The sequence below is a fragment of the Rhamphochromis longiceps genome, linkage group LG12, assembly GCF_057381845.1.
Source record: "Rhamphochromis longiceps isolate RC_006_pf linkage group LG12, R_longiceps_female_GT1.1, whole genome shotgun sequence".
Taxonomy (NCBI): Eukaryota; Metazoa; Chordata; class Actinopteri; order Cichliformes; family Cichlidae; genus Rhamphochromis; species Rhamphochromis longiceps.
Genome location: NC_140568.1, coordinates 9,960,927 through 9,987,375, shown reverse-complemented (window position 1 = coordinate 9,987,375; position 26,449 = coordinate 9,960,927). Strand labels below are relative to the sequence as shown.

Sequence of the window (26,449 nt, the reverse complement as noted above, 5' to 3'; positions counted from 1 at the left end):
AGCCCCAGGCCGAGAGGCCGGGGGCACCCCACCTCCGAAGTGGCCCGAGCGAGCCCCAGGCTCCAGGCCCCGATAAGCGGCCGCCAAGGAGTGAGCCGGTGTGTACCTGGACGCCCATCCCCGGACACAAAGAACCACCAACGCACCGATGTCTGAGGGAGTCCGCCACTGGCAGGGGAAGTGGTGGTAGGGGGAGATAGGCCTCCAAACCTTGGAGGGCCTGAGATGTCCCCAGAGAGGTGGCGCCTGACACCCAACCTGACATATAGACACAGAAATACAGGCACACACATATACAAACATCCATTCCCACCCTCATGCTCTCATATGCACTTACTCCACACTCAACCAACGTGGAGACAGACATAAAGAGACGCTGTACACACGATCACACTCCCCAAGCGTACCCTACAAACCGGGTCTAGGTACCCTTGCCCCTGGAGGGGGAACTGCACCCAGACCCAGGTGGTATTACCCTTTTCCCTGCGGTGGGGGGAGGCAGACCGCCCCGACTCCGCAGCAGCAGGGAGGCCCCACACCCCAGACCGCAGTCGGACGGCCAACTCCTCCTCCTAGCCCCCCCCCCCCGCTCCAGCAGGTCGCAGAGAATGGGGGTGAGAGAAGACTCCAAACCTCCCTCCACCCGCTCATTGTAGTGTTGATGCATGTGTGTTCTAAGGTGCATTTAAAACCCAGGAGGGCATGGAGCTACCTGCCAGAGAGCAGCAGGTAAGCGCATGGTCCCTCCTGCTAGCCCTCAATGTCTACCGGTATGTGTATTTAACCTTGAGAGCACTTTGTTACTAGCGGCCTGTCACAAAAACACATTTTGTATAGTGTTTTTTTTATTATCTTGTTAATAAAATGTATACAAATGTGTGTGATTAATCACAATGTGTTAGTGTGTAATCACCCTGAGACATGCATGCCTGTCTGTAAGAGTCAGATCTAAAGCCACTTGTGATTTGGAGATGCAGCCTGCAGATTCTGTCCAGATTATCCCAGCTCTCTTCACTATATATCCAGGCTTCACTTATCAAATCTGTAAAATTCAAGGCTGGTCCTTAAAAGTTCCCAACAATGCAAAAACTGCATAGCCACACAAGTCCCAGCGTTTCCCACCGCAGCAGCTGTGAAACGAAAGAGGAGAAAGGATGAATGAGTGTTTGCTTATCGGCTCTCCGCTCTCCCCCAAGCTGGCGTTGTTCTTGGTAGCCATGACAACGGAGATAGTCCCAGCTTTGTAAATACAGGCCCCAACACCCCAAAAAAGAAAAGAAAAGGATTGGGATTCCCTGCGCAGACCAGGAATCCCCCTAGCAGACTGAAGACACAGATAGGACCTGAACTCAGTGAGTGTGTTCGAGCCGAGGCTCGAACCAGGGCCTGTCTGTGCTTCAAGTTGCCAGGGGCCGGCAAGTGTTCTGCGCCACCTGCCCGCCGTGGAAGCCGTGCAAATTTGCTATATTTGACTTCTCTGAATATAAATTATTTTTGAAAAGGAAAACTAATAATTTTAATGTGAGGCAAAACATGTATGGTGCTCGATAAAGATGACACGCCGACTCACTTCTTCTTCTTTCTTTTTTTTGCAAAGTTTGTTTTCATATTAAACCAGTGTCAGTGACGTCATTCTATGCGACTACCACAGTAAAGGAAAAGCCTGGATCTGTACATCTTTTTCTTTTATTTTTGTTGTCTAAAACACAAAAATCGCGAAACAGTCAGCTCACAAAGTTGCAGGTTGGTGGCAATTTGGCAGAACAGCCAATGACTTAAAACATTTAAGTGCATATATCTTGCCACAAGACATGTGCGCTAAGCTAGCCAAATTAGTTTCTGTTAGCGAATCAAGTTCAAGCTCCTCACATATCATCATCCAGGGTACAGTCATATGCTCATGAGGAGATCCCACGCAGGTAACACTACGGCAGTGCAACAAGTTAAATATGCACACATTTTAAGCTATTTCCTAATATCTAACCATTATGATCAATGTTTGCCTGCAACCGACACAACCAACACAAATGTCATTGAAAAAAACAAAACCCTGTGATCACATGTTTCTGTTTTTCTAGAACAGAAGAAGCACAATTTAAAAAGCCAGTAGTAATAAACCTTTGTTGTTACTGCATGATTCGAATGAAGTACCTGAAGTCTGGCTGGAATAAGAAGTGGTAATCTGTGTACTGTGCTAGTGATCTGCATAATTCACCTCATCTGTTTGGATGGCAGAAGTCGGCTAACTACACAGCTAATTTCATCAGGCTGCTAATGAAACATCTAAAATGATAGATGGTTAACTACACAACGGAAGTAACAGCATTACAATCACTTGATTTAATTACATTTTCCCCCCAAACTTTTGATCCAAATTAGCAAAGTACTGCAGCCATCTGAACCTTCTAGGTGTTACATGTTACAGTGTTCCACTCTGGCCAGCTTTGAAAATGGAAAACTCTTTGCGTGGTTTACTCGGTTCTGTAAATAAGGCTCCTTTCATTTGTGAGACTGTATTCCACAGCCAGTTGTCTTCTCTCCCCTTTGGTCCGCCCTTACAAGGTGAAGGTGCTGCCCACCCATGATACCAGCAAGGTGCGTGCAAGTGGATCCGGCCTTAACACCACTGGAGCGCCCACCTCTCTGCCAGTGAAGGTCACCATTGATGCCAAAGATGCAGGTGAGGGACTGCTGGCAGTGCAGATCACTGTGAGTGCATGAACGTGGACCACACAATAATGTATTCAAAGCATTGATATTTAGGTAACAGTTTTTGTTTTCTCCTGAAGGACCCAGAGGGGAAGCCCAAGAAGCAGATATCTGTGACAGCCATGATGGGACCTACCTGGTGTTTTATGTGCCAGACATGACTGACAGATACACCACTCTCATTAAGTACGGAGGAGACAAGATCCCTTATTCACCCTACTGAATCAGGGCTCTGCCCACCGGAGATGCCAGCAAGTGCACTGTCACTGAATGTTGTCCAGTGGCCAGGTAGGACTCACTTCCTTGGTTGCTTATACACTTTTAGTTTTCTTTGAAAAGGGCCCTTTAAGTCACTTGATCCATGACTTGAGCGAGCACTCTCCATTTGTTCATTTGATAGTTATTGTAGAAAAGATAAGAAATGATGCTTTAGTCTTTTTGTAAATTATAGTCAAACATACAATAAACTGAGGTATTCCCTTTGGTTAACAGAGCAATCCGATAATAAAAGTGGACAAAGCACATCGAGTTGCCACAAATATCTTTGTATATTACGCAGTGGGGCAAAAAATGAGGTGACCAAATACTTCTTTTCCACCATAATTTGCAAATCAGTTCTTTAAAACTCGGACAAGTTAGAGGTATACCTATGATGAAAATGACAGGCCTCTCTCATATTTTTAAGTGGGAGAACTTGCACAATTGGTGGCTGACTAAATACTTTTTTGCCCCACTGTATTTGATCCTGTCTCCCTCAATACTATTTAATATCTAAATGCTTGATTCATCATATTATAACAAATGTGCTGTTGTAGCTACTGACAGTGAGTTTGATTCCATTTTTTCCATCTACCAAAGAGAAATAATATCTCTTAGTGGCAGGTGGATCACACGTTGATTCTAACACTTTGCATATGACTGGGTAGGATGAGCATTTTATAAGCGCTTGTGTGACATTTTGGAGACGTTAGCTCTTTATACAGTAAAGTTAGAGTGGGATACAAAAAATATCAGGCTGATCCTGCCACGATTTGTTCCCCCGGTTCAAATCACGGAATAACAGTATCCCACTGTGACACACGCTAGGCACAGATACACCCACACACAGGTCGTTGTCATCAGATCCCACATTTATTAAGAGTGTGCACTGAATTACAACAGAACACCGTCTGACAGCGGTCGGTTTCCCCAGCGTCTCTCTCCTCCGCTCCTCTCCACCTCACTATATAAAGGAAAGGAAAACCACCATCAGTCCAAAATCGCCATCAGCTGTTCTTACCAGCATCGCCCCGTTGAGCTCACTGCACCACTCCTCCCCTGCAGCCGCGCCCCGGACCACACCTCCGCCACACCCACAGTTTATGTTTTTAATCCCATTTTGCACAGAGAAGCATTTTTTGAAAAATGTATTGATAGCAATGCTGAATATTATTACACAGTAAAAAAAACAACTACATGTAAAATTACACCGTAGGGGTGTATGTCTAAGGAGCTCAATGAGGTAGCTTGGAGCTATATCGTTAATAATTCGGAAGGTGAGCAGCAGGATTTTGAATTGAATGCGATACTTAACGGGAAGCCAATGCAGGTCAGCAAGGACAGTGGGTGATAGAGGCATTACATCGGTCTTTCCATCACATTTGTGGCTTCTTCTCTGCTGCTTCTAAGTGGAAATTGGTACATTTGACTTCACTACAATTATCTGACATCTTTAGTTGTTATTTTACAGATGAAGATTTGTGCTCATGAAACGCATGAAGTACAATTTTGTTTCTGTAGTTGATCAATCAGTTATTTGACTTGCATGAATTCAGCAACTATTATTATATGTTAAGTCTTTAAAAGTACTTACTGTTGATATTATTTTCTGTAAATTGTTCAAAATCATAAATGTGTGAGAAGCACTCAATCAGGGGCGACTCCAGCATCAAACCTTTAGGAGGGCTCAGCTCAGTCTTAATGTCATGCTTTTAGTGTTGCCTTCAAAAGAAATGTAATTTTTGGATGACCTACAGCAGTGTCTAAGAATAACAGATTTTAATATAATACATCAGCTTTACGGTGGTCACTTTAGTTTAAAACCCGATGCAATGGCACAGTCATGTTGACAGTAAATTTCAAAAACAGTTTAAGAAAAAGCAGATCAGAGGAGAAACCTGCACGGCATTGTTTCAGTCTCTTAACCACATAGAGGCAGGTCCACCAAATCATCAAGTATTTAAAGTACCATTATACAATACAGACAGTTCAAAATCCCCCTGCGACTCCACGTACCTGCACAAGAAGCAAACTGGTAATAGAGCTGATTTTAAATGACAGCTTTTGAATTCATGCAAACCCAAACACTTTGTTGTGCAGACTCAGCACAGAGACTCGTGTACACCAATTCAGAGAGTGGAGAACAGATTTGTAGTCTGTCACATCAGTATAGTGGCATTCATCCTGTTCAAGTTTACAGTGATGTGAATGTTGCTAAATGCTATTATTCACATTAATAGCAGAGTGCTACTGAAAAGCACACAACGCATCCATTTAATGCATGTAGATGTTGTGAAAAATCCACCTGATCTCTGTTAGTTCCAGTCTCTCTGTCCGCGCTTCCTCTTTGTACTGACAATCACACACAAACATTTTATATTCAACTAAAAAAATAACAAAAAAAATATGTATATATTCTTGTAATAATTATTTTAAGAGCAGTTTCGGATCATCGTTTGATAAGAGCATAGCACCCTGCTTAGTTATGAGCGATCACCATAGATGAATGTGGGCAAAGCAGAAGTGACATATATGTAGCCAGGTGGAAGGTCTTTATTATCGGACATGTCCCTGACTTTGACTTCATGTCCACTCTTACCTGTTTCTTATGTGTGCTGTGTTCCTCCATCTTTCTCCCTTTTTCTCCCCAGCCATGAAGTCTTTTGAATTTTCACTCAATAACAGCACCTTTTAAAGTTATTTGTTTTTATTTATTTAAACATATAGTAAAATTAATATAAAGTGGTACATGTTATGCACTACCTAAAGTGTGAAGTCACAGAATGATACTATTTAGTGCAGTTTTTAATCATTACCAGTCTTCATCTTAGAGCTTGTGCTCTTATTGTGCCATGATGTCTCCTTTTAAACTGTGTGGATATTCACCTCTTCTTCATCCTTCCTGTTCCTTTCACCAAACTGCTCACTCTTGTTCTCCTCTGATCTCACTTCCTGTTCTGGTTATAAGAAGAATGCAGTCAGCATGTGTCAAAGACACTCCCTTAGATTAGATATTTAACATTTTATTTATCAACTATTTTATGCACTAAATCAATCAATTATTAAACAAATATCATATTGTAGAAAAGCAAATAATAATGCACTAAGCAGTTTCATGCCACAAGAGCTAAATGGTCACTTCACTGTATTTATTTCCCACAAACTACTATACCTAGGATCTTCAAGTTTCCACTATAATTCATTAATCTGCAGCGACTGTAGAACATAAAGTATATTGACCTCTATTGCTTTCTTTATGACTTGGCCTGAATACACACACATACACATCTTTGAATAGCACAACAAATGAGGTAATTTTCCATGTGTTTTAATAGGTTTTAGTGATTTATGGGTTTTATGTATGTGTGTGTATTTTGGTCTTCAGTGTAAATTTATACAAACTGTAATTTTTTCAGATGAAAGATCCATTATTTAATGTTGCTTTATGTTGACTCTATGGAGAATAAAGCCTTGCATGAGTGTTGCTATTTTTAATTGTGGAGTGGAAGACCTACTGTACTTGTTGTTTAGTCTGTGATCTGAATGCCAAATTTAACCAAATTGAAAGCAAAGGTTACAGCTGGGATATTCCACACATTTGAAAGACTCATTGTGTAACTCAGATGTTTATGAGCTTTGATCACTCCAGCATAATAATTATCATGTAACTGCAAGAAGACTTAATGAAACTGAAACAATGCACCCTAACACAGGCATTTGAACTGTACGCTAAGGAGTGCATGAAGTGTACCTCTACAGCTGAAAAGAGTTTGACTCTATAATTTCTGGATCTACTGATTTGTTTCTGATGTATCTCTTCTTTTATTTAGCCTGTATTTGTATAGTGCTTTACTAGTCCCTAAGGTCCCCAAAGCGCTTTACACAACCAGTCATCCACCCATTCACACACTGGTGATGGCAAGCTACATTGTAGCCACAGCCACCCTGGGGCGCACTGACAGAGGCGAGGCTGCCCGACACTGGCGCCACCAGTAGGCAACGGGGGAAGTATCTTGCCCAAGGACACAACGACCGCAGCCGTACAAGCCGGGGCTCGAACCGGCAACCTTCCGGTTACAAGGCGAACTCCCAACTCTTGAGCCACAATCGCCCCATTATGAACAGAAAGATGATGAAATCCTCTTTATTTGAGAAAATGTCCTTAAACTATTTTTCCTCCTTCTTACTGAGTTTCCAAGCTACCTCTTTGTTAAGTGAATAAACTATTTGAACAAGAAAGATATCATGGCATTTATGATGATACTCTGTGTGTGTGTGTGTGTGTGTGTGCGTGCGTGCGTGCGTGCGTGCGTGCGCACGCGCGCACGCACAGAGGGGAGGTCAAGACAGGAGCTCGCTGAGTTGACCTGGTACATCAAGTTTGGATTTCCCCAGTTATTGGTAAACAAAAAAGATTTAAACTTAAAAGATTTTGAGTTCATGCACACTAGAAAAAAAAATTCTCTTCATCACAATCATTTGTTTAAAAATATGGCTATTTTACTGATCTATGGTTATTATTAAAGAGGAAGGAAAGAAGAAGAGGAAGCCTGAGCCCAGGTTCTGTCCATTTTCATAACAAGTGACAGCACAGACATCTGAGCTTTTTCGTCATAAAGATTGTGATGTGAAGCATCAGCAGGTAAAGTGTCGTTAAAGTGTCACTTCAATAATGCTGCTGGGAGAAAGAAGTGTTGACACATACTAGTTTTGAATAAAAGGTTTAAAACACAAACAGTCGAATCCTAGGTGTTGCTTTTAAGCTTAAAGAATATAATAAGTTCTAAGACAATTCAGTTTACTTCTTACTGTCCATGTTGTGTTGTGGTATTTACTTTATCATGAATGTACGCTACTTTGTTCTAGCGACTGTAAAAAAAATAATTGTATTCATGAAATAAACTAGACTTTCACAGTCTGCATCTTCCACAGTTTTTATGCTTTTTTTCCACTCCAAGTTTGACACAAACCCACAGACAACCAAAGTTAACTAACTATGTGAAGCAATCACAGACACTGTAATGGCTGATTTTTCTAATAAACACAATCAGGTTAACATTAAGGTTTAACATTGAAGGAGATTTGTTCCATAGTCACAGTTATACTTGTATTTCCTTTACTTACATCCAACACTACTATGTTCTGTTTCAGTCCAGGTGCTGGCAGTTTATCCTTTGTTGTTTGGACAAATAAGCTTAAAGCTAAACCTTCATGTTTTTGATGGGAAAGTTTGTTAAACCATTGCTCAACTTATGTCTGCACAGAGCAGATAATTATGATGTACTTGTAAAAAGACTTGATAAGCAGGTCACAGCTGAATCAAGGGGTAATAAAAATAAGACCACGCGGTCTCAGCACGACTACACATGCAGTGGGTTATCGCACACATTTGAAAGACTCATTGTGTAACTCAGGATGTGACCCCTTATAAAGGAGACAGAGAAGTTCTGTTGTTCAGTCAAGTAAAACCTGGTGAAAGCGCAATTCTAAGACTCTGGTCGTTGCTTAAGTGTATAGATAAAAAATCTTTTCTTCATACATTCTTTTCTTACTATATTAGTATAATCGCCAAATCGATCATTTAATATTTATCTCCTGAAACGATCTACATTAACTTTTTATCCCTAGAAATGTGTTTCCAGAGTCCCAGGTTTAGTGACTTCCTGTCCACCATCACATTAGCCGAGTAGTTGTCAAATTTGAGGGGAGCAGAGAAGATCAGACACCAGTCAGCAGGTCAGAGGCCATCTCTCATTTCACAAATCAATCACTTGATTTATAAATGGAACAAACACCCCATCAGACCAGGTAATGACCCATTATGAGACAACAGCCGTCTGAGAGGAGATGTTCTGTATCACAAAACATGGGAAACAAACAAACTCTAGGCATTCTGAAATATATAAAGCTCAACAAAAAAAGACAACCATATCAGATCCTGATGTAATTCATGTTGTTGTTGTCTTTATTAGTCATTTAAAAAGAGGTCCAGAAAAAGTGTCCAGGAAGAGATTCTACTATTTATGCAGCACTGCCCCCGTGTGGCCACAAAGACACACAACAGCTTCATTTCTCAGCCTGTTGCCTTCTTTTTCCTTCATGATGTAAACAGTGAATGAACCGAAAGAAGTCAACCCATAAACTGTTAAACTGATACAACAGTCATGATGATTATGTAACAAGTTGTAGTTGACTTTCTGGTGGTCGTTTTGGTATACAATTTAAAAGCCATTTTCTTTTATAAATACACCATACACTTTGTTCTTGACCATTTCTTTTCCTCATATCCTTAACGGACAGTGGAGGAACACTACATCTAGCTTCTGTTTAACATTTATCCAGGCGCCCCCACACTGTACCTCTACAGAAACCAAGGGAGAGACAGACACACAAAGATTTCCACTTGAATCTTGATCTCAAAATAGAAAAAGTTTTATCACAAAATAATTACAAGAGCACAAATAAAAACTCGAAACCAAAGACAAATGAAATAAAAGGGCAAGGCCCTGCGACTGAACACAGCACATCTTGCACACCTTTAAAATTCACAAATTTCAGTTTTCTTTGTCAGTCTGTGGTATTAAAAAAAATCTCAACATGATGACCAATGTTTGACCTTTCACCTCTAGCATAGTTTTCTCTGGATTTCAATCTGGCCACTCCTGAAATGACATTTATCAGTGTATGTACAGCATCCATTTTTGGTTTAGACAGTCTGACACAGACCGTCTCCATGGCAACCTCCGAGACTCTTCTTTTCCTAAAAAAAAAAAAAAGTCTCTATATGACCACCAACAAACCTGTTACACCATATTTTTTCACCAGCTCACCTTTGCTGAAGGTTCTCATACAAATCTAAACATCTTTTGAGAAAGTCCACATCACTCTGATCTGTAATGAAAACAGAAAAACAATGACAACACCAGCAGAGGCCTCCGACATAAACCTGGCAACATAAATCTAGATAACTTTGCTTATTTATCTCTTAAAACATTCAACAAAGATTAAAAATTCTAACAAATATACCAATATCAATATATATTCCAGAAACAGGACATTCCAGTTAGATCCTCTCCAAACTTATACTGGGCAGCTCAGCCCATCATCCACTTTCACAAAACAGAAAGCCGCCTGATACAACAGCCCCAAAAGTGACAAAAATCCACCTCCAAAAAGCAAAACTTCTCATAATGGAAAAACAAAAAAGATTGTCAATCCTATCAAACACTTTCTCTTAATCTAAAGAAATTATTCCAACATCAAACTGTACAATTTACAAATAACTACCAAGTCTCTCATGAGAAAACTCTTGTTCACATTAGAGCTGTGTGGTACACAGTACGACTGATCCCTGTGAGTGATTCATTTCACAAAGTGTTTCGGCCTGGTGGCCAGTACTTTTGAAGGAAGTTAGTAATCTGTGCATAACAGAGCCACGTCTCCATTTCTAAGCAGAGACAAATCTCTGTTTTTTAGGGAGAAGAGAGAGCCCCACATGATGGCTCGATGCCAGTAACAGTCTTTTACAGAAGTCTGCAGGCAGCCCACCCTGTGCAGGAGCCAGCTGACCAGCAGCAGCACTAATCTCCTCCAAAGAAAAGTTAGCATCCAGGACAGCTCTGTCCTCAGAGCTCAGCTGAGGAAGCCCCTGCAGCAGCTTCTCCACTCAAGCTTTATTACTTTACTCCATCCCTAACATGGTGGTGTAAAAGTCCACGGCATACTGACCTGCTCTGCATCCAGGAAAAACCACTAACGCCACATAAACTACGCTAACAACACCATACACAATTACACTAACTCATAATCAGCCTCACAACACACCACACATAAAAAAAACACAACTTTCAGCCAGACAAACCACACAGTCCACCAAACTTCCATCATTCACAAGAGAGAGGGAGAGATATAAAACGAGAGAGTTTAGTGGATGTGTGTTTGTGTGTGTGATACACACAATTTATGAATGTACTCTCCAATAAAGGTTATGTAGTTGATGAAAAGTGGGTTAGATTAAATGTTTACATTTCTTGTGCATGAAGTAAACTATAATATTTATATGTAAAATTCCACACCTACACCTGTGCGCCCTCACACTGCAGCACATTTTACTCCCCTGGTTGCAGAAACCATTCTATATTTTGTCACAGCTGCAAAAGAAGCTCCACTCAAAGAAACTCAAAGTTGATGGAGAGGAAGAGATTTCAGAACATGAGGCAGGAAGGTGGGGAGAGACTGAGGCGGTATGGCACACAGGAAACGGTCGAGGGCAGACTCAAACCCAAGCTCCTGCAGTGGGAACTCTAACGTTTAGTACATGTGTCCCCACTCAGCCAGGTGAGATATAGCAGAACCATCAATTCAGAGTCTGACAGTAAGGGTGAAGACGAGCCTGACTGTTGGTCTGCTCCAAAACAAGCCCATAAGCAAGCTTTGAAATAATATGTTACAAAAGTGTGAAACTGCGACATGAAATTTGATTTGAAAATGAAATTCATCCTGATCAGGAGCTGTTATGATCTAAATGGTGTTCTAGATCCAGTAAGCATTCATTCAACTTGTATGCAGCAAAATTAAAAATAAGTTACCACATGTTGTTTTTTAATTTGGTAAATAATTGATAAAATGTTAAAAGTACTGGTCGTACCTTAGCCACATGTTTTTTCTGTGTCCTGAACTACAAGGTTTCTGGACAGGGTATTTTGCTATTATGTCAACTGTTCTTGGGGTAACTCTTCATCCTTGTCCTCTGATTGCTGTATTTGGGATTCCTGTTCGCTCACTTACACTTGATTCCACACAAAAGGATATTATAGCCTTCACATCCCTATTAGCAAGACGTCTAATATTGTTGCATTGGAAGTCTGTTAAGTATCCTACTGTTTCCCGGTGGCTTGAAGATGTCATGTTTTTTTTAAAACTTGAAAAAATTAAATATACGTTGAGAGGTTGCACAGCCAAATTTTTTCACAAGTGGCAACCCTTTATCTCTTATTTTGCTAGTCTAGAGGTATTGCCTGTTTAAATCTACTTTTGTTACTGTTATATTCCTCTAATATGTTTGATGGTTGTGTTGATCTGTGTGGGACTGGGGGGCGTTGTGGTTTGTTTTTTTTTTTGTTACTTTTATTTATATTTTTATATATATACATACATACATACATACACATATACACACACACACTTAGGAAAATGAAGAAAGGTTGACTGTATTTCGGTAACTACTTACAGAAAAAGATTGATGAGCAGAAAAAAAGAAACAAACTTTAATTGTTTCTGATTAGAAGCTGTACAATCCGGACTGACTTTAACAAATGTGCTATAGGCTCACCTGGAAAATAGTGAGCTTTAAAAGACTGATTTTGTTCCAAAGGCTTGCACAGACCTCAACCAATCCTAAGGCTAATTAGCACGGCTAGAATTTTAAAAACATTTGTTAAATGATGTCATTGCTAACATATACCTGTTTTAGAGCATGGTGAGTAGCGAGAATGCAAAGTTATTGTTACCTCTAAAAAGAAAAATGTGAAGATGTGATATTAGCATGAGCTATATAGTATCTCCAAAAGTTGATTCTGTTCATCTGGACTTTACGTTTTGTGGGAAAAACGTTTCGTCACTCATCCAATTGACTTCTTCAGTCTCAGCTGACTGCAGGTTTCCCCAATCTTATAAACAGTGCATGTATATGGTTACCTGCCCCCTTGCAAAACTTTGCTAGACCCGTCCCTGCACAGTTACCAGCTGTCAGTAAAAAAGGATCCTGATGTTATTTGTCTCTCAGAAACAGTTCATAACTTCCCTTCAACTTATTCATGTCACCTAAAAGGTAAACCTGTTTCTCCATCACCTGTTCAGCTCTGATGATTCAGTAAGGACATCTCCTGGTTTCATCTTCACGTTTCCCTCTCACCATATATCCAAACCGATATCATGACCAGCAGCTGTTACAGCTGTGGCTCCAGCCAACATCAGCTGATACTAGAAAGTAATATTAAATAAATTCTAATAGCAGCTGATCAAGTTTTAACCTGCTGCTGTTGTTTAGAGCGACCACCGCTGGTTTCCTCTTTCTGGCTCGAAATGCGCGATAAACAAACAAGAGAGAAAAGCGATCAGCTGATCATTGATCAGTTTCATCATTTAAGTAGCAACAGGAGAGAGAGGGAGAGAGAATGGGAGAAGAAGAGGCAGCTGGCCACGTAAAGACACAGAAGAACTCCAGCTTTGTGTATTTTTTTTTTCATTCAAGCTGGACATTCAAGCACACTTTACTTTCTGAACCTTTTGTTCAGTTTCAGCAAGAGCTGGTTTTCTAAATTAACAGAGGCAATCCGACTTCGTTTGGCTGTGAAGAGTAGACCAGCACAGCTAAAAAGTCGTTCACACGCAGCAGAAGCAGGCAGAGCTGTGTTCAGTTTAAGAGAGAGGTTTTTGATACCTGAGAAGGAGTGCAGCAGCTCCATGGTGTCTGTGGCACAAGCAAGGTAACCATCAAGCTCAACTGCACTTTGCAGCCTTCTGGAGATTGGTCTGGAGAAGAATTCATCTTCATCAGATGACTCTCTTTGCTGATCCTCACTCTCATGCTCTGTCGTTTCAAGATGTTGTTTGATGTATGTCAAGGCTGTAATTGCAAGTAGATAACACAATTTTGTTATTTAAATTTCAGTGATTATTCCTGAACACAAATTTAAAAACGGCAAATTCTCAAAAAGGATTGTTTAGTATTCGGGACAGACCATCAATAACTTACAATGTATTAGGTGAAATACTCACTTAAGCATGTGTTCAAATGTAAAAATACACAAAAATGGGATCACATGAATCCTTACCAGCCTCTGTTACATCTGCTCTGTCAGTCCAGGAAGTCTTGAACTTGGGTAAGAGGACTGCAGCTGCAGCCAACTCTGGATCCTCCATCATCGCTCCAAAACGCTTTTGAAGGCCATTTTGCAGGACTCTGATGAGTGGCACGCATGTCTTGCTTGATGTCTCCAGCCTGCTAAGTTTGAACAGTAGTTGTTGGATTACTGGCAGGAGCCATCCCATAAAGGAAGTGGACTCAGACTGAAGAATGTTTGAAGCTTTCACCAGTGGCTTCATGGTGGTACAGTACTCCCTAAGGAATGCAACTTCTGCAGGACTCAACCTGTAAGACACAACAACAAAACCCACCATGACTATAACAGGGATCTTCTGATTTAATATTAAGAGTCTGCTCACGTTTTTAACCATCCATTAAGGAAAATTCACAAGATTTGCAACCATATTGGTAGGTGTCCAATTTTACTCACATTTTCACCTTGAACTCCTCACAAATGCTCCTGATGGCATTTTCCCCCTTCTCATCAATGATGCGTATTATCCTTTCAATGGCAAGGTAGGTTGAATTCCATTGTGTTGCATTGGGACGAATGATCTGTAGCTCACACTTGTCCTCTACCACTTCATTAGCCAAATGAGATCGGCCAGTTTTGTTCCAAATGGCCTGGCATTTTGCAAAGCATGCACGGGAGAGCCTCTCGTAGGTTTCATTCATGCTCTCTGCTAGGGCAGCATCAGATGTTGCCACAAGGTTTAGCAGGTGACATGCACATCGCTGATGAGACGGGAGTTGATACTCCAAACCAGAGTCTTCATCAAGAATTGCACTTGCCTCATGGTAGTCAATATGGTCAGTCAGGTCAATAGTTTCTGGGTCTGTTTCATCTTCAGCTTCATCTGCATCATTTTGTGCCCCAAACAGTGGATCCAACTTTGTCAAGGCCTTCCACATATCAGTTGTGGTTCTTACAACTTTGCCTCTAATCTTGTATTGGCAATGGATATCATCAAGCGCACCAGCAAGCATGTCAAATGTGTGAGACCCTCTCAATCTTTTGCATGCTGGTGCTACAGATCTTCTTTCCAGGGACTCTTCCTCCAATGGCATGTGACTCCAAGGTAACTTTTCTGATGAGCTGACCAACAATCAGTAGTGGTAGCAACAAATTTGACTTTATCCAATGCTGCAACCAAAGTCATCTTCATGTGATCAGCAGCTTCACAGATTCTGGCACGGACAGTGGGTCTGGAGAGGACTTTGGCTTGAGGTTGTAATGTGGTAACCAATTCTTTGAAAGATGGCTGTTCTACCACTGCAAATGGCTGTAGACCCTCACATATGAAATTGATGACAAGCATGTCAACAGTTGCTTGTGGAACATGTTTGTTTGCAGCTCTCAACATCAGGTCTGGTAACTTGGCTTGTGTATTTGCTGAGAGCTTGTTTGGTGTGGCTGTGGCCTTTCGCTGACGAGATGTTGATGCCACAGTGATATTGTACTGCTCAATCTTCGATGGATGTTTCCTCTGTAGAGATAAATATTATCATACGTCAGGTTCATACATTACTTCATAACATCACTGTGATTAACACTACAGGAAAACATTTTTAAAACATCATTCAACTAGACATGAGCTAATCTTTGATTGTTTAGCATAGTATAAAAGAGTGGTGAATTGGTCAAATTTTGCAGATATATTGCTGTATTTATTTACAAATGTAAACCAATTTTGAACGATCATTGCGAAAAACATGAATTTCTGTATACATTCCAAGTTCTGTAATCTGTATACTATCTGTAAAAAGAGTATCGACCAATGTATCAGTATCTAAATTTTTAAGTCCTTTTTATCAGTATCACCCTAAAGTTTTCAGTATTAGTCAGGTTCTAAAAATACTAAGAGAGCAAAATATGTGTATATAGCAAATGTAATTTAAGGAAAGGGATCACATACACAAAAATGCTGCCCATACAGCTAACAAATAAAAACAATCCACATTATGTTCTTTAAAAAAAAATATCATATTGGGAAACATATAACCCTACTGATTAAGAGCCACGTCACTATGATAGACCTATATCAGGCCAATGATCCTGATCAACTGATCCATCAAGCGGGCTCTGGTACATGTCAGCTGAGAGCTGGAAGATTAATTTGAGATGCAGCTCAGCACTGTGTTCAAATTTTGTTTTTGTTTTTTATATAGGCCAGCTGATTGTAGGCCTGTGAGTTTTAAATGACTACAAATTTAATTTATTGTAATGACGGTGGTTATCCAAATAATAAGCTAAAACATTCCTACGAATTTAGCTCAATTATGCATGCACACACGCACATTAGCTAGCTCCGTCTTATTTTAATATCAGGCTAACCAATGGCGGTGACAATATCTCAGCCAAACTAATAACCTTAACACACATGAAAAATAAGAAGGCAATATTGTACACGTATAGTTGTAAAACCTCTTACCTCAATGTGTTTTTTTTTTTTTTTAGATTAGACGCTGAAGTCTTGTAAGCTGAAATGACTGTAGAGGTCAAACAAAGTTTGCACTGCATCTGGACGCTGTCTCCTTTTCTCCCTCTGCACATGAAAAATTCCTCCAGGTATGGCCACGGGCACACGTCCTCCGTCTTTTCTACGTCGTTTTCATGGTTGACAGTTGTCCTCTGTCTCCATTTTGGCTTCTTTGTCTCCACATCTTCCGTCTATAAAGTAGTTTGTACTCCACCATGTAGCACCTCCAGACACCTGTGCCTGCTGCTGCATCAGAGTTTATTCTTTGCTTACGTCTTAAATTGGCCGGTGTTCCAGATCTACTGGCGTTTAGATCAACTGGCGTTGGTCGAACAGATGTGTGGCAGTCTTGCGTTTCAGTAGCTCCTACCGACAAACCAGCAAAAAAAAAAAACGCCAAATGTGTCATCTGTGACACTTGTGAGGTTATCTCAAACACACTCCGTCAGTCTTGATGCTGTTGAACAACAAAATGTTTAAAAATGTGGCGAGTTTACCTGGTGATATCCTCGTGCGCGACGCGATCGCGAAAACAGCAAACAAGTAACACCACGCCGTTGTTGTTCACGGGACAGCAAGAGTAAACGATCGGGAGACTCTTGTCGTCGTTATCGTTCCCCTCGCACGGTTTATTTCTCCGAATTCAGCGTTTTTGCTTCACAACTACAGCGTGCAGTTTACTTTGTGCACTAACATGGACTCGAGTCAACCAGCGCCACCTCTGGCCAAGTGCCACAGCCTACAGCCAGATCAACCTGTGACACACATCTGCACCACGTTTGAATTCGTGTCATGCACATTTGTACCTTTCAATTGTGTCTGTTTGTGCGTCATGCAAATAAACCTTTGGAAAGAATGAAATGATATCATGTATTTATTATCAGCCTACATTTGTACAAAATGCCAAATGACATACACATAAGAATCACCATCCTGATATCAATACTTTTGCCCATACGAAAAATGTCGTGAACACACTAATATTTCACCAGTGTTGTAACATCACATGTCGTTAGCGTAGTCTGTCTGTGTCTGCCCTCTGCAAACAAACATGTTAGAGTTGGTTGTGATATACAGTCTGCATAAGTGTGGTCAATCTAATAAACATTTATAAGGAGATGGCAGTTACTGTGAATGTACAGCAGGTGATTAGTAATAAACAGCCAGACAATGACTCTGACAATCTCATTCAATCTTGCAGATTGCACCTTCTGTGGAAAGTGGTACCACACGGTGTGTGTGGACTTCCCCTGTGCAGAAGGCGACTACAAATGTTGTGGGTGCTAAATAAACAGAAAAAATTGATCCCTGTTGTCTTTGCTTACTGATTGTTTTCAGTGTTGACAATCCACATTGCTGGCATTGCATCTTTCAACATGTTTGTGGGCAGATTTGGATGTACCAGGGGTAAGTGCAGCCACTCAGCCTCTACTCAATGTGATCATAGCAGCAGGTGCAGATGTGTCACAAGTTAATCTAGTAGTGGCCTATGGTCATGTGTTAGTGGTGGGAACAGTCATATCCACTCACTCTCACTGGCTGTTTATTACTAATCACTGTGTAACTGCTGTGAATTCACAGTAACTGCCGTCTCCTTACAAATGTTCATTAGATTAACCACACTTATACAGACTGTATATAACTCCAGCCATGTTGATGAATTGCCTATATTGGCTGGAAATATTCATTTTCAGGGAAAAGACACAGACAGACGATGCTTACAGGATGTGATGTGACAACACTAATGAAATATTGATGTGTCATATTTGTCCAAGGCGTATTTCATTGTTATGGAAAAAGAGAATATTAAAATCATGATGACCAATTGGAGTGGTGATTTCTATGACTTTGTGTATATAATTTGGAATTTTGTACAAATGTAGGCCAATAAGGAATATATGATATCATTTCATTCTTTCCAAAGGTTTATTTGCATGACGCACAAACAGACACAATTGAAAGGTACAAATGTGCATGACACGAATTCAAACGTGGTGCAGATGTGTGTCACAGGTTGATCTGGCTGTAGGCTGTGGCACTTGGCCAGAGGTGGCGCTGGTTGACTCGAGTCCATGTTAGTGCACAAAGTAAACTGCACGCTGTAGTTGTGAAGCAAAAACGCTGAATTCGGAGAAATAAACCGTGCGAGGGGAACGATAACGACGACAAGAGTCTCCCGATCGTTTACTCTTGCTGTCCCGTGAACAACAACGGCGTGGTGTTACTTGTTTGCTGTTTTCGCGATCGCGTCGCGCACGAGGATATCACCAGGTAAACTCGCCACATTTTTAAACATTTTGTTGTTCAACAGCATCAAGACTGACGGAGTGTGTTTGAGATAACCTCACAAGTGTCACAGATGACACATTTGGCGTTTTTTTTTTTTGCTGGTTTGTCGGTAGGAGCTACTGAAACGCAAGACTGCCACACATCTGTTCGACCAACGCCAGTTGATCTAAACGCCAGTAGATCTGGAACACCGGTCGGGATTGCACGGCTTTATTGGCTGCAAAAATGCAGACGAAAGGTTTGAATATTAATTCAAATTGTGGGCGTACTCAGTAGATTACATGGTGTAAGTTGTACTCAAGTATGAGTAAAATTACACACTTGAAAAATTACTCATAAAAGTACAAGTACCCAAAAAATCTACTTAATTACAGTAACGTGAGTATTTGTAATTCATTACTTCCACCCCTGACAGTAAATGACCATAAATTAACTGTAAATTACACTGCGGTGAGCTCCATTCATATCCGGTTGTTCAGTGATGACGCCACGAATCCTACTTCCGGGTCTAAAGTAGTCTGCGTTTAATATGGCTTTTGTGTTGTTAACATGTTTAATGTTATGTATTTTCTTCTATTTGATCTCAAAAGAAAGGGAGGTCAACAGGGATCACTGACTGTCAGTGATCCCTGTTGACCTCCCTCGGCTTTTATTACCGCTAATCATTTATTTAAGCTCAGTTTTTAAAACCTTAGGATGTAACTACAGCCCAGCCCATGCAGCAGTATATGAATGACTAACCTCGTATTTTGGATGGATTATCTCAGTTGTTCTCCTCGCGTATAGGTGTAACGGAGAAACAGCCAATCAAATCGCAGCTTTTCGGGCATTGGAAAAAAATGGGGTTTTTTTTACACTGAACTGTCTGAGCGCGGGTTCGAGTCCTGGTTGGGACAAAGGTTGTGTTACATTATCAAAAGTTAAACACCATTTTCAATTTACTTATTGTGGATAACATTTATTTTTCACTTTGCTTTTAATTTTTATTTCATTATCATTTTATTTAGATTATATAGTGTTATGGCCTGTGGAGCAATTTTTCTGCATTACGTACCTATACTGTCATAACTCAGACTGTATCATGACAGTCTTGAGATGATACATACCAGACATATAGTCTACAATTATGCAGACATCCAACTTTTAATAAAAAGACTAAAGCTAAAACTATAATACAGATACATTCTGATGACATAGAAAATGATGCTTATACATAATTTAAACAAGGCATGTCTGTAATAAGTCATCTGTCTGCTTCCTGGTGGCTGTTAGTTTATATCTATTCATTTTCCAGCACAAACTCAGTACTGACATCATTACTTTATTCCAGTCATGCTCTTGCCAGCCTCCACTCTGCATGCTTTAAATCTGTTGCTCTTCTGCTTCTACCATTCTGTGTTTCAGATCCTCAGCTATGCAGCCCGCCTCCTCTCCTTTCTCCTCCTCACCGTGGTCACTCAGAACCCTGTCCCAGCCTCCATCTTCATCACTACCAGCATTTTGACTCTGGGGTGTGGCTTATGCAAAATCCTGTCACTGCTGAGATTTCTTCTGCTATGATGGGTCATTGGAGTCTAACTGCCTAACAGTTACATTTATTTCTGTATCTCAATAAATCATGTTCGGTTTTTCCACATGATCTCTCCTTATTGAACTGCTTTTGTAGATAAGCTTCAAGCCAGAAAGCAACAATACCTAAACCAAAAATATTATCATCAGAAGTGAGAAAGTGTCTGGACTATCTCCAGCTGTGTTGCATGTATTAAAGATAACTTCAGACACTGTCTGGTTGTCATGTCTGAAACAGGCCGTATAGTCACACAGATAAAAGACAGCAGTCATGTTTCTAATATTACAAATCAACCAGAAAGATTATAAAGATAAAAGCTGTGAGACCCCACTAGAGAAAGGATGGCTTGTTATCATTACATGAAGTGATTTAGAAATAATATGTAAGCTTTCAGGGCTGCACTCATAGCTTTTTAAAACTGATTACCTGATGGTGAGCACACACAGGTATATAAACATACAGGTGAACTCTAAGAGGTTATAAAGAAGAGAGCCTGACTTATGACTTATGGCCTTGGGTCCCTATTTCGTCTACCTTTAACAACGGTGGGAGTGAAGCTCCCGTGGAATGTGCTCTCTGTCTCCTCTATTATCAGAAAAAGCAAGGTCCTGACTCTCTGAAAACAGTATTTCTTATAACTCAGCAGTATAATGCATCATAAAACAATATCATTCATTCACAATAAATCAGCAGCCTAATGTAATACAAATCAGTTTAACAAATGTAATAGTTATCACCTTCTTCTAATTCAGGAGAATAATGCAAACTAAAACTACATAATAATTTCACAATCATTAATCAGGGGCATAACGTGGCATAAGATAATATAATAATCTCACAGTCCCCCTTTGATCTCTTTTAAAAGAGATCACTTACACCCTAGAATCCAGGTTTGCGAGGTCCATTTCTTCTTCTTAGTCCTGAGGCCCTGTGTCCCCGTTTAACGAGTGGACCATATTGGATGACCTCTGTGTTTGCACAGTTCAGATGCAAGAAAAACTATGATTACAACAACAATAGTAGTTACAGATGACACTCCCATCGCTCTCCAGTTCTCCCACAGCTTTATCTTGGTGCTCCAGTTTCCCCAACCTCATTTTGGTGCCACCTTGTACCTTTCAAACGTACTCAGACTAGAACCTCTGTCCAAGGAGCTTTTAACCTTTACTTTATTGCTGCAGCTATCAGTGTCTTCCAGTCGGGTGATTCTCTGCTCTTCTTTCTTCGACCTCAGGGGTTAGACCACCCTTCAGTCGTTGCACAGATCAGGGGATTATTCTGCCCCGATTTTCAAACAACGATCTGTGTATTCTGGGGTCACAGCCGTGTCCCCCTTTTTACCAAGAGCCTCTCGAACCTCGTTGGTCTGGTGTTCCTGGTTTTTTGCCAACCCCTTCATGGTTATTGCTGTGTTTATGGGATCCATCCTTTTGAGGTGACTAGCTAGAGCCCAAACTGCATGACCCTTGGCCCCAGTTGCTGTCTCGGCAGTCTCCACGCCTATCTCTGCTGCGAAGGATCCTCATATCTCCGTGACCTCGTCTGGTGTCTGTTCCTTTCTCTGTAAGACAGAAAACCAAAACACCTCTCTGCCTAGCCTTAATAATCTAATGTTGTTATTCATTGTTCCTCGAGTGATTCAAAATTGGTTTAGAATATTCAGAATGTTCAGGACTCTCTGGCCCAGGGACTTATTCTAATCATAATCTATGTGTGTGTAAGCGTGTTTGCATTTAGCCCTCTGCACTCAAAGTCAATACCTGCAATATATCAGTCCGGTCCATCACGCCGAACGAAGCTTATGACCTTCTAAAGACTGAGTGCCAACTCATTATGAGCACATTTGCAATGCGTATATGAAAATAAAAATAACCACTTATTTTAGTAAAAGAAATCAAAAACAAATTAACCATTTTTACTTCTAATCTTTGCCACCTTTTTACAAAAATCATGTGTTTCTTTCAGCCTTCCGTCCTACGATTTCCTCTCCAGTGCGATACTCAGCTTCTCATGAACACAGGGATTTTATCCTCTAAACCAGGGGTCACTAACAGGCGGACCGGGGTCCGAATCCGGACCCAGTCGCCATCCTATATGGACCCGGACCTATAGTTAACAAAATATTAAATTATATTTAATTTTGACGGGGCGATTCAATTTTAAGCGGTAACCTTACATTGTATTAGACCAGGGAACATACTAACCAATTGTGTGCGAGTTACGCCACCCACGTGACACTACTTAGCCAATCACATCTGCGCATTCAAGGCGATCGCAACGCTGAGTGCAGACACAGACAGACAGAGGAAAGACATGGTGAGAGGTGAATGACAAGCGAGACGATTAACGATACAGTGAGACAAGACGTGAGCGGGAGTCACAAGAGGTAAAACAACTATGGCGCTTTCAAAAAAGAGAAAAGTAGACACCGAAAATAGAACTTTCAAGACTGAATGGACTGACGCATATATGTTCATTCTTCCGGCCGCAAGCAGCAAACCAGTGTGTCTCATATGTTCAGAAACCGTGGCACTGATTAAAAGTGGCAATGTCAAACGCCACTATGAGACAAAGCACAAAGCTTTTGAACAATCATACCCACCCAAGTCTGAACTCAGGTCCCAGAAAATTAGCAGTCTCAGAGCCCAATATGATCAGTCCACAAGGATCTTAACCAGTTCTTTCACCGCCCAACAACGTGCTCATGAATGTTCCCTCAGAGTTGCTTGGATTTTAGGTCAACACAAAAAGCCCTTTGCAGATGCAGGTGTTGTCAAAGAGTGCATGAGTGCAGTAGCAGAAACATTACTTGAGGGTAAACAAAAAGAAGAGCTTCATGACAAAATAAAGCAAATACCTATGTCAGCATCAACAGCCACAAAGAGAAGTGAATTATTAGCTCAGGATGTGCTATCCCAGCTGGAAGAAGCTATTCATAAGACACCATGTGTAGGCTTGGCTGTAGATGAGTCCACTGATGTGTCCGACAATGCTCAGCTGTTAGTTTATGTAAGGTTCTTCAACAATGATAAGAAAGAGTTCTGTGAAGACCTGCTAGGTGTAACTTCCCTTCACAGCACTACAAGAGGAGAGGATATTTACCTGGCCATTAAGGAAATGTTAACAAAGCGAGGAATAGAGCCAAACCAAGTGGTTTCAATAACCACAGATGGAGCCCCTGCTATGATGGGGAGAGAGAAAGGAGCTGTAGCAAGAATGAAAGAGGACAATCCCGAGCTAATCTCTTATCATTGCATTATTCATCAGTCAGTGTTATGCTCCACCCTGTCAGACGAGTATGCTGAGGTGATGAAAACAATGATGAAAATGATTAATTTTCTCAGGGCATCTTCTTCTTGTCAGCATCGCATGCTCAGGGAATTTCTCAGAGAAGTTGATGCACACGCTGATGATCTTCTGCTTCACAACAATGTGAGATGGCTTAGCAAAGGCAGGGCATTGGAGCGATTTTGGTCCATCAGAAGTGAAGTAGCAGCTTTCTTGGAAGAGCTGGAAAGTCAAAAAGCAACAAACTTTTCTCTCTTTTTAAATGATGGGAAAAACATGGATATTGTGGCCTTTTTGGTTGATATCACTTCACACCTGAATGAACTGAATTTGAAGCTGCAGGGCAAGGACAATTCAATTTGTGAACTGATGACAGCTGTCCACTGCTTTCAGAGGAAACTTGAAGTGTTCAAAGAAGACCTGCAAGGAGACTATGCACACTTCCCAACAGTGAAGGAACAGGCTCAGGGACAGAGAGATGTGTCCTCTTTTGTTGACTTTGTTGATAAGCTGATTGAAAACTTCAGCAAACGTTTTGATAGCTTCAGCTTTGGACAGCAGCTCACCATGTTCATAAAGAACCCATTTGCCATCACTGATGTCAGAGGGTTCTCAAAGGAAGTCACACAGCACTTCAAGTGGGCAAATGCTGGGCCTCTTCAAATGCAACTAATTGATCTCCAAGCAGATGTGGCCCTGAAAGAGCAGTTTGGAAGAACTGAACCTGCCATGTTTGGCTCCACATACAGCTGTGAGGCAGCTTTCTCCACAATGAACATAATAAAAACTAAATATCGTTCCAGGATCACCAATGAGCACCTACACATGTGTATGAGAATGGCCCTGACACCATTCCAGCCCAGATTTAAAATCCTAGTAGAGCGAACTAAAGCTCAGTTCTCTCACTGAACAACAGAAAGTTGGGACGTGGAATATAAGGGGGAAAGAAAGAGAAACTGTAAAATTGTTAAAATGTTTTGATGTTATCTGTTGAAAATGTATTGAGACTGTTTAGTCGAGATGTAAAATGTAAAGAAAAAGGGAAACTTTTTTTTTCTGAAATTAATCACTTTGTTTTAAGATGCACAATTTAGCCATTTTATTTATTTTCTCTAATTCATTTTAAACAGCAGCCCTATTTCTAATGTAGGCCTACTGTGTGTTTCAGTGTTAACAATAAATTTTGTTGAAATGTTTTAACTTGTATTTTCATTGATTTGACAATCTATTGTTCATACGTTCAGATATAAATTAAAAAAAAAAAAAAAAAAAAAAAGGTTGCTTCTCTATCACAATCATAACATAAGTTAGACATTATGATGTCCCGGACCTCTGCTTGAGAAGATTTTCTCCAACTGGACCTCCTCAAATTTTAGTTTAATACCCCTGCTCTAAACGCTATTCCGTTTATTTCAATCATTAATGCTTAAACATGCAAATCATGCTTTAAACTTCTCACTGGTTCTCTAAAAAAGTCTGGGAACTTTTGGGTCATTACAAGCTTAAGTTTTACCATACCTAAATTATTAAACACACAAATAAAGTCATAGAATATTCATAAAACCATTGTTTGATGTTAAAACTCATCTTCCCCCTTTTTGACACACTCCCATGTGTCAATTCACCTGGAGCTAGAAATTAAAAGAAAAGGTTAGTGACATCATATCTCAGAAAGTATCAGAAATTCTCCTCTCGAGTATCGTTGCCCCAGTCTTGTCATCCTGTGTTAGGAAATGAAATCAGTGTAGTTATTATGTTAAATCTGTTAAACTCCTGGCTCCGCCCAGAGCCTGCATCTGCACAATTGCCTAGAAACAAAACCTGTATTAATATGAACTTCACATTTGAAACGTCGTGTTTTTTTTCGCCACTGTTTTTCCCTCACTGACCACAGCAGGGGAACCTATGTCTTGATTCAGCCATGAATCCAGCTCACCTGATTCATCACTGAGCCCAACCGTCACTGGCATCTGATAGTGCTGCACTGCATGTTTTTCCCTTGATGTCACTATTTTCAATGTGTTAAGGAGTGAATAGTGAACTTCTTTTAATGGTGTGTTTAATTAATTTGATTTAATAACTTGTGACCTTTGAGTCCCTTCCTTGCAAGAATTATGGCCAATGACGGAAATGTATGTATTACATTTAAGATTGGAAAACAATGTCAATGCCACAAACGTGAGTTGTCATATACATCTGTGAGTTAATCTGCACAACCGTGTGCACATGTGCTCTGTGCATGTACACACACAAAGAATTGACCTTCGTTCCTTAAATTTGTAGCATTGCCTCTGTGCTGCCTGATGGTGCTCAGTGGCTTTTGCTTCTTGCTTTTAAATCAGATGTCACTCTCAACATAAACACAAGCTACAGCAGCCAAGCAGTCTTAGCTGAGGAAACAAAGATACATTTCCTCATTTAATGTAAAATATTGTGGTGATGTTATGTTATATTAGGCAGGCAGCTGCCCAAATAACACTGTGACAATCAAAAGTACAGGGAGTGCAGAATTATTAGGCAAATGAGTATTTTGTCCACATCATCCTCTTCATGCATGTTGTCTTACTCCAAGCTGTATAGGCTCGAAAGCCTACTACCAATTAAGCATATTAGGTGATGTGCATCTCTGTAATGAGAAGGGGTGTGGTCTAATGACATCAACACCCTATATCAGGTGTGCATAATTATTAGGCAACGTCCTTTCCTTTGGCAAAATGGGTCAAAAGAAGGACTTGACAGGCTGAAAGTGGCATTGGTTTTGGTGCCATAAATAGTCAAAAATAGTGAGATATCTTGCAGAGGGATGCAGCAGTCTCAAAATTGCAAAGCTTCTGAAGCGTGATCATCGAACAATCAAGCGTTTCATTCAAAATAGTCAACAGGGTCGCAAGAAGCGCGTGGAAAAACCAAGGCACAAAATAACTGCCCATGAACTGAGAAAAGTCAAGCGTGCAGCTGCCAAGATGCCACTTGCCACCAGTTTGGCCA

General features: G+C 40.6%; 2 protein-coding genes and 1 long non-coding RNA gene across 8 annotated transcripts; 2 read left to right on the top strand and 1 right to left on the bottom strand.

Annotated features, from left to right (window-relative positions):
* Positions 1-3,821: 3,821 nt before the first annotated feature.
* On the bottom strand, positions 3,822-17,078 carry LOC146656897 (uncharacterized). 6 transcript variants are annotated; one of them, XM_085424687.1, is made up of 7 exons: positions 16,812-17,078; positions 16,267-16,680; positions 14,265-15,321; positions 13,803-14,119; positions 13,409-13,594; positions 5,854-5,924; positions 3,822-3,931 (listed from the first exon to the last, which is right to left on the bottom strand). In XM_085424687.1, exons 3-7 carry the CDS (start codon positions 14,900-14,902, stop codon positions 3,929-3,931), a joined length of 1,215 nt encoding a protein of 404 aa, XP_085280813.1. In that variant the 5' UTR covers positions 14,903-15,321; positions 16,267-16,680; positions 16,812-17,078; the 3' UTR covers positions 3,822-3,928. The 6 variants fall into 6 exon arrangements, with proteins under 6 accessions (XP_085280813.1, XP_085280812.1, XP_085280810.1 ...); XM_085424682.1 differs by lacking the exons at positions 3,822-3,931; positions 5,854-5,924 and adding exons at positions 8,910-9,727; positions 9,798-9,858 and having other exon boundaries at positions 14,265-15,319; XM_085424686.1 differs by having other exon boundaries at positions 3,822-5,924.
* A 1,263-nt stretch (positions 17,079-18,341) lies between these two features.
* Positions 18,342-20,237, top strand: LOC146656896 (uncharacterized). Its single transcript, XR_014913976.1, has 3 exons — positions 18,342-18,585; positions 18,717-18,841; positions 20,008-20,237. It is a non-coding gene; the product is annotated as an uncharacterized LOC146656896 (long non-coding RNA).
* A 3,500-nt stretch (positions 20,238-23,737) lies between these two features.
* LOC146656895 (general transcription factor II-I repeat domain-containing protein 2A-like) lies at positions 23,738-24,370 on the top strand. The gene has a single exon (XM_085425926.1). The coding sequence runs from the start codon at positions 23,738-23,740 to the stop codon at positions 24,368-24,370; it is 633 nt and encodes a 210-aa protein (XP_085282052.1).
* The last annotated feature ends 2,079 nt before the right edge of the window (positions 24,371-26,449 follow it).

Bases quoted from the DNA above. Each gene is read 5' to 3' on its own strand.
- LOC146656897 (XM_085424682.1), bottom strand. From the start codon at position 14,902: ATGCCATTGGAGGAAGAGTCCCTGGAAAGAAGATCTGTAGCACCAGCA. The intron at 14,120-14,264 runs GTGAGTAAAATT...TGTGTCTTACAG, and splicing joins GAGGAGTTCAAGGTGAAAAT to GTTGAGTCCTGCAGAAGTTG. The intron at 9,728-9,797 runs GTGAGCTGGTGA...TTTTTTTTTTAG, and splicing joins TATGAGAACCTTCAGCAAAG to GAAAAGAAGAGTCTCGGAGG.
- LOC146656895 (XM_085425926.1), top strand. From the start codon at position 23,738: ATGGATATTGTGGCCTTTTTGGTTGATATCACTTCACACCTGAATGAA.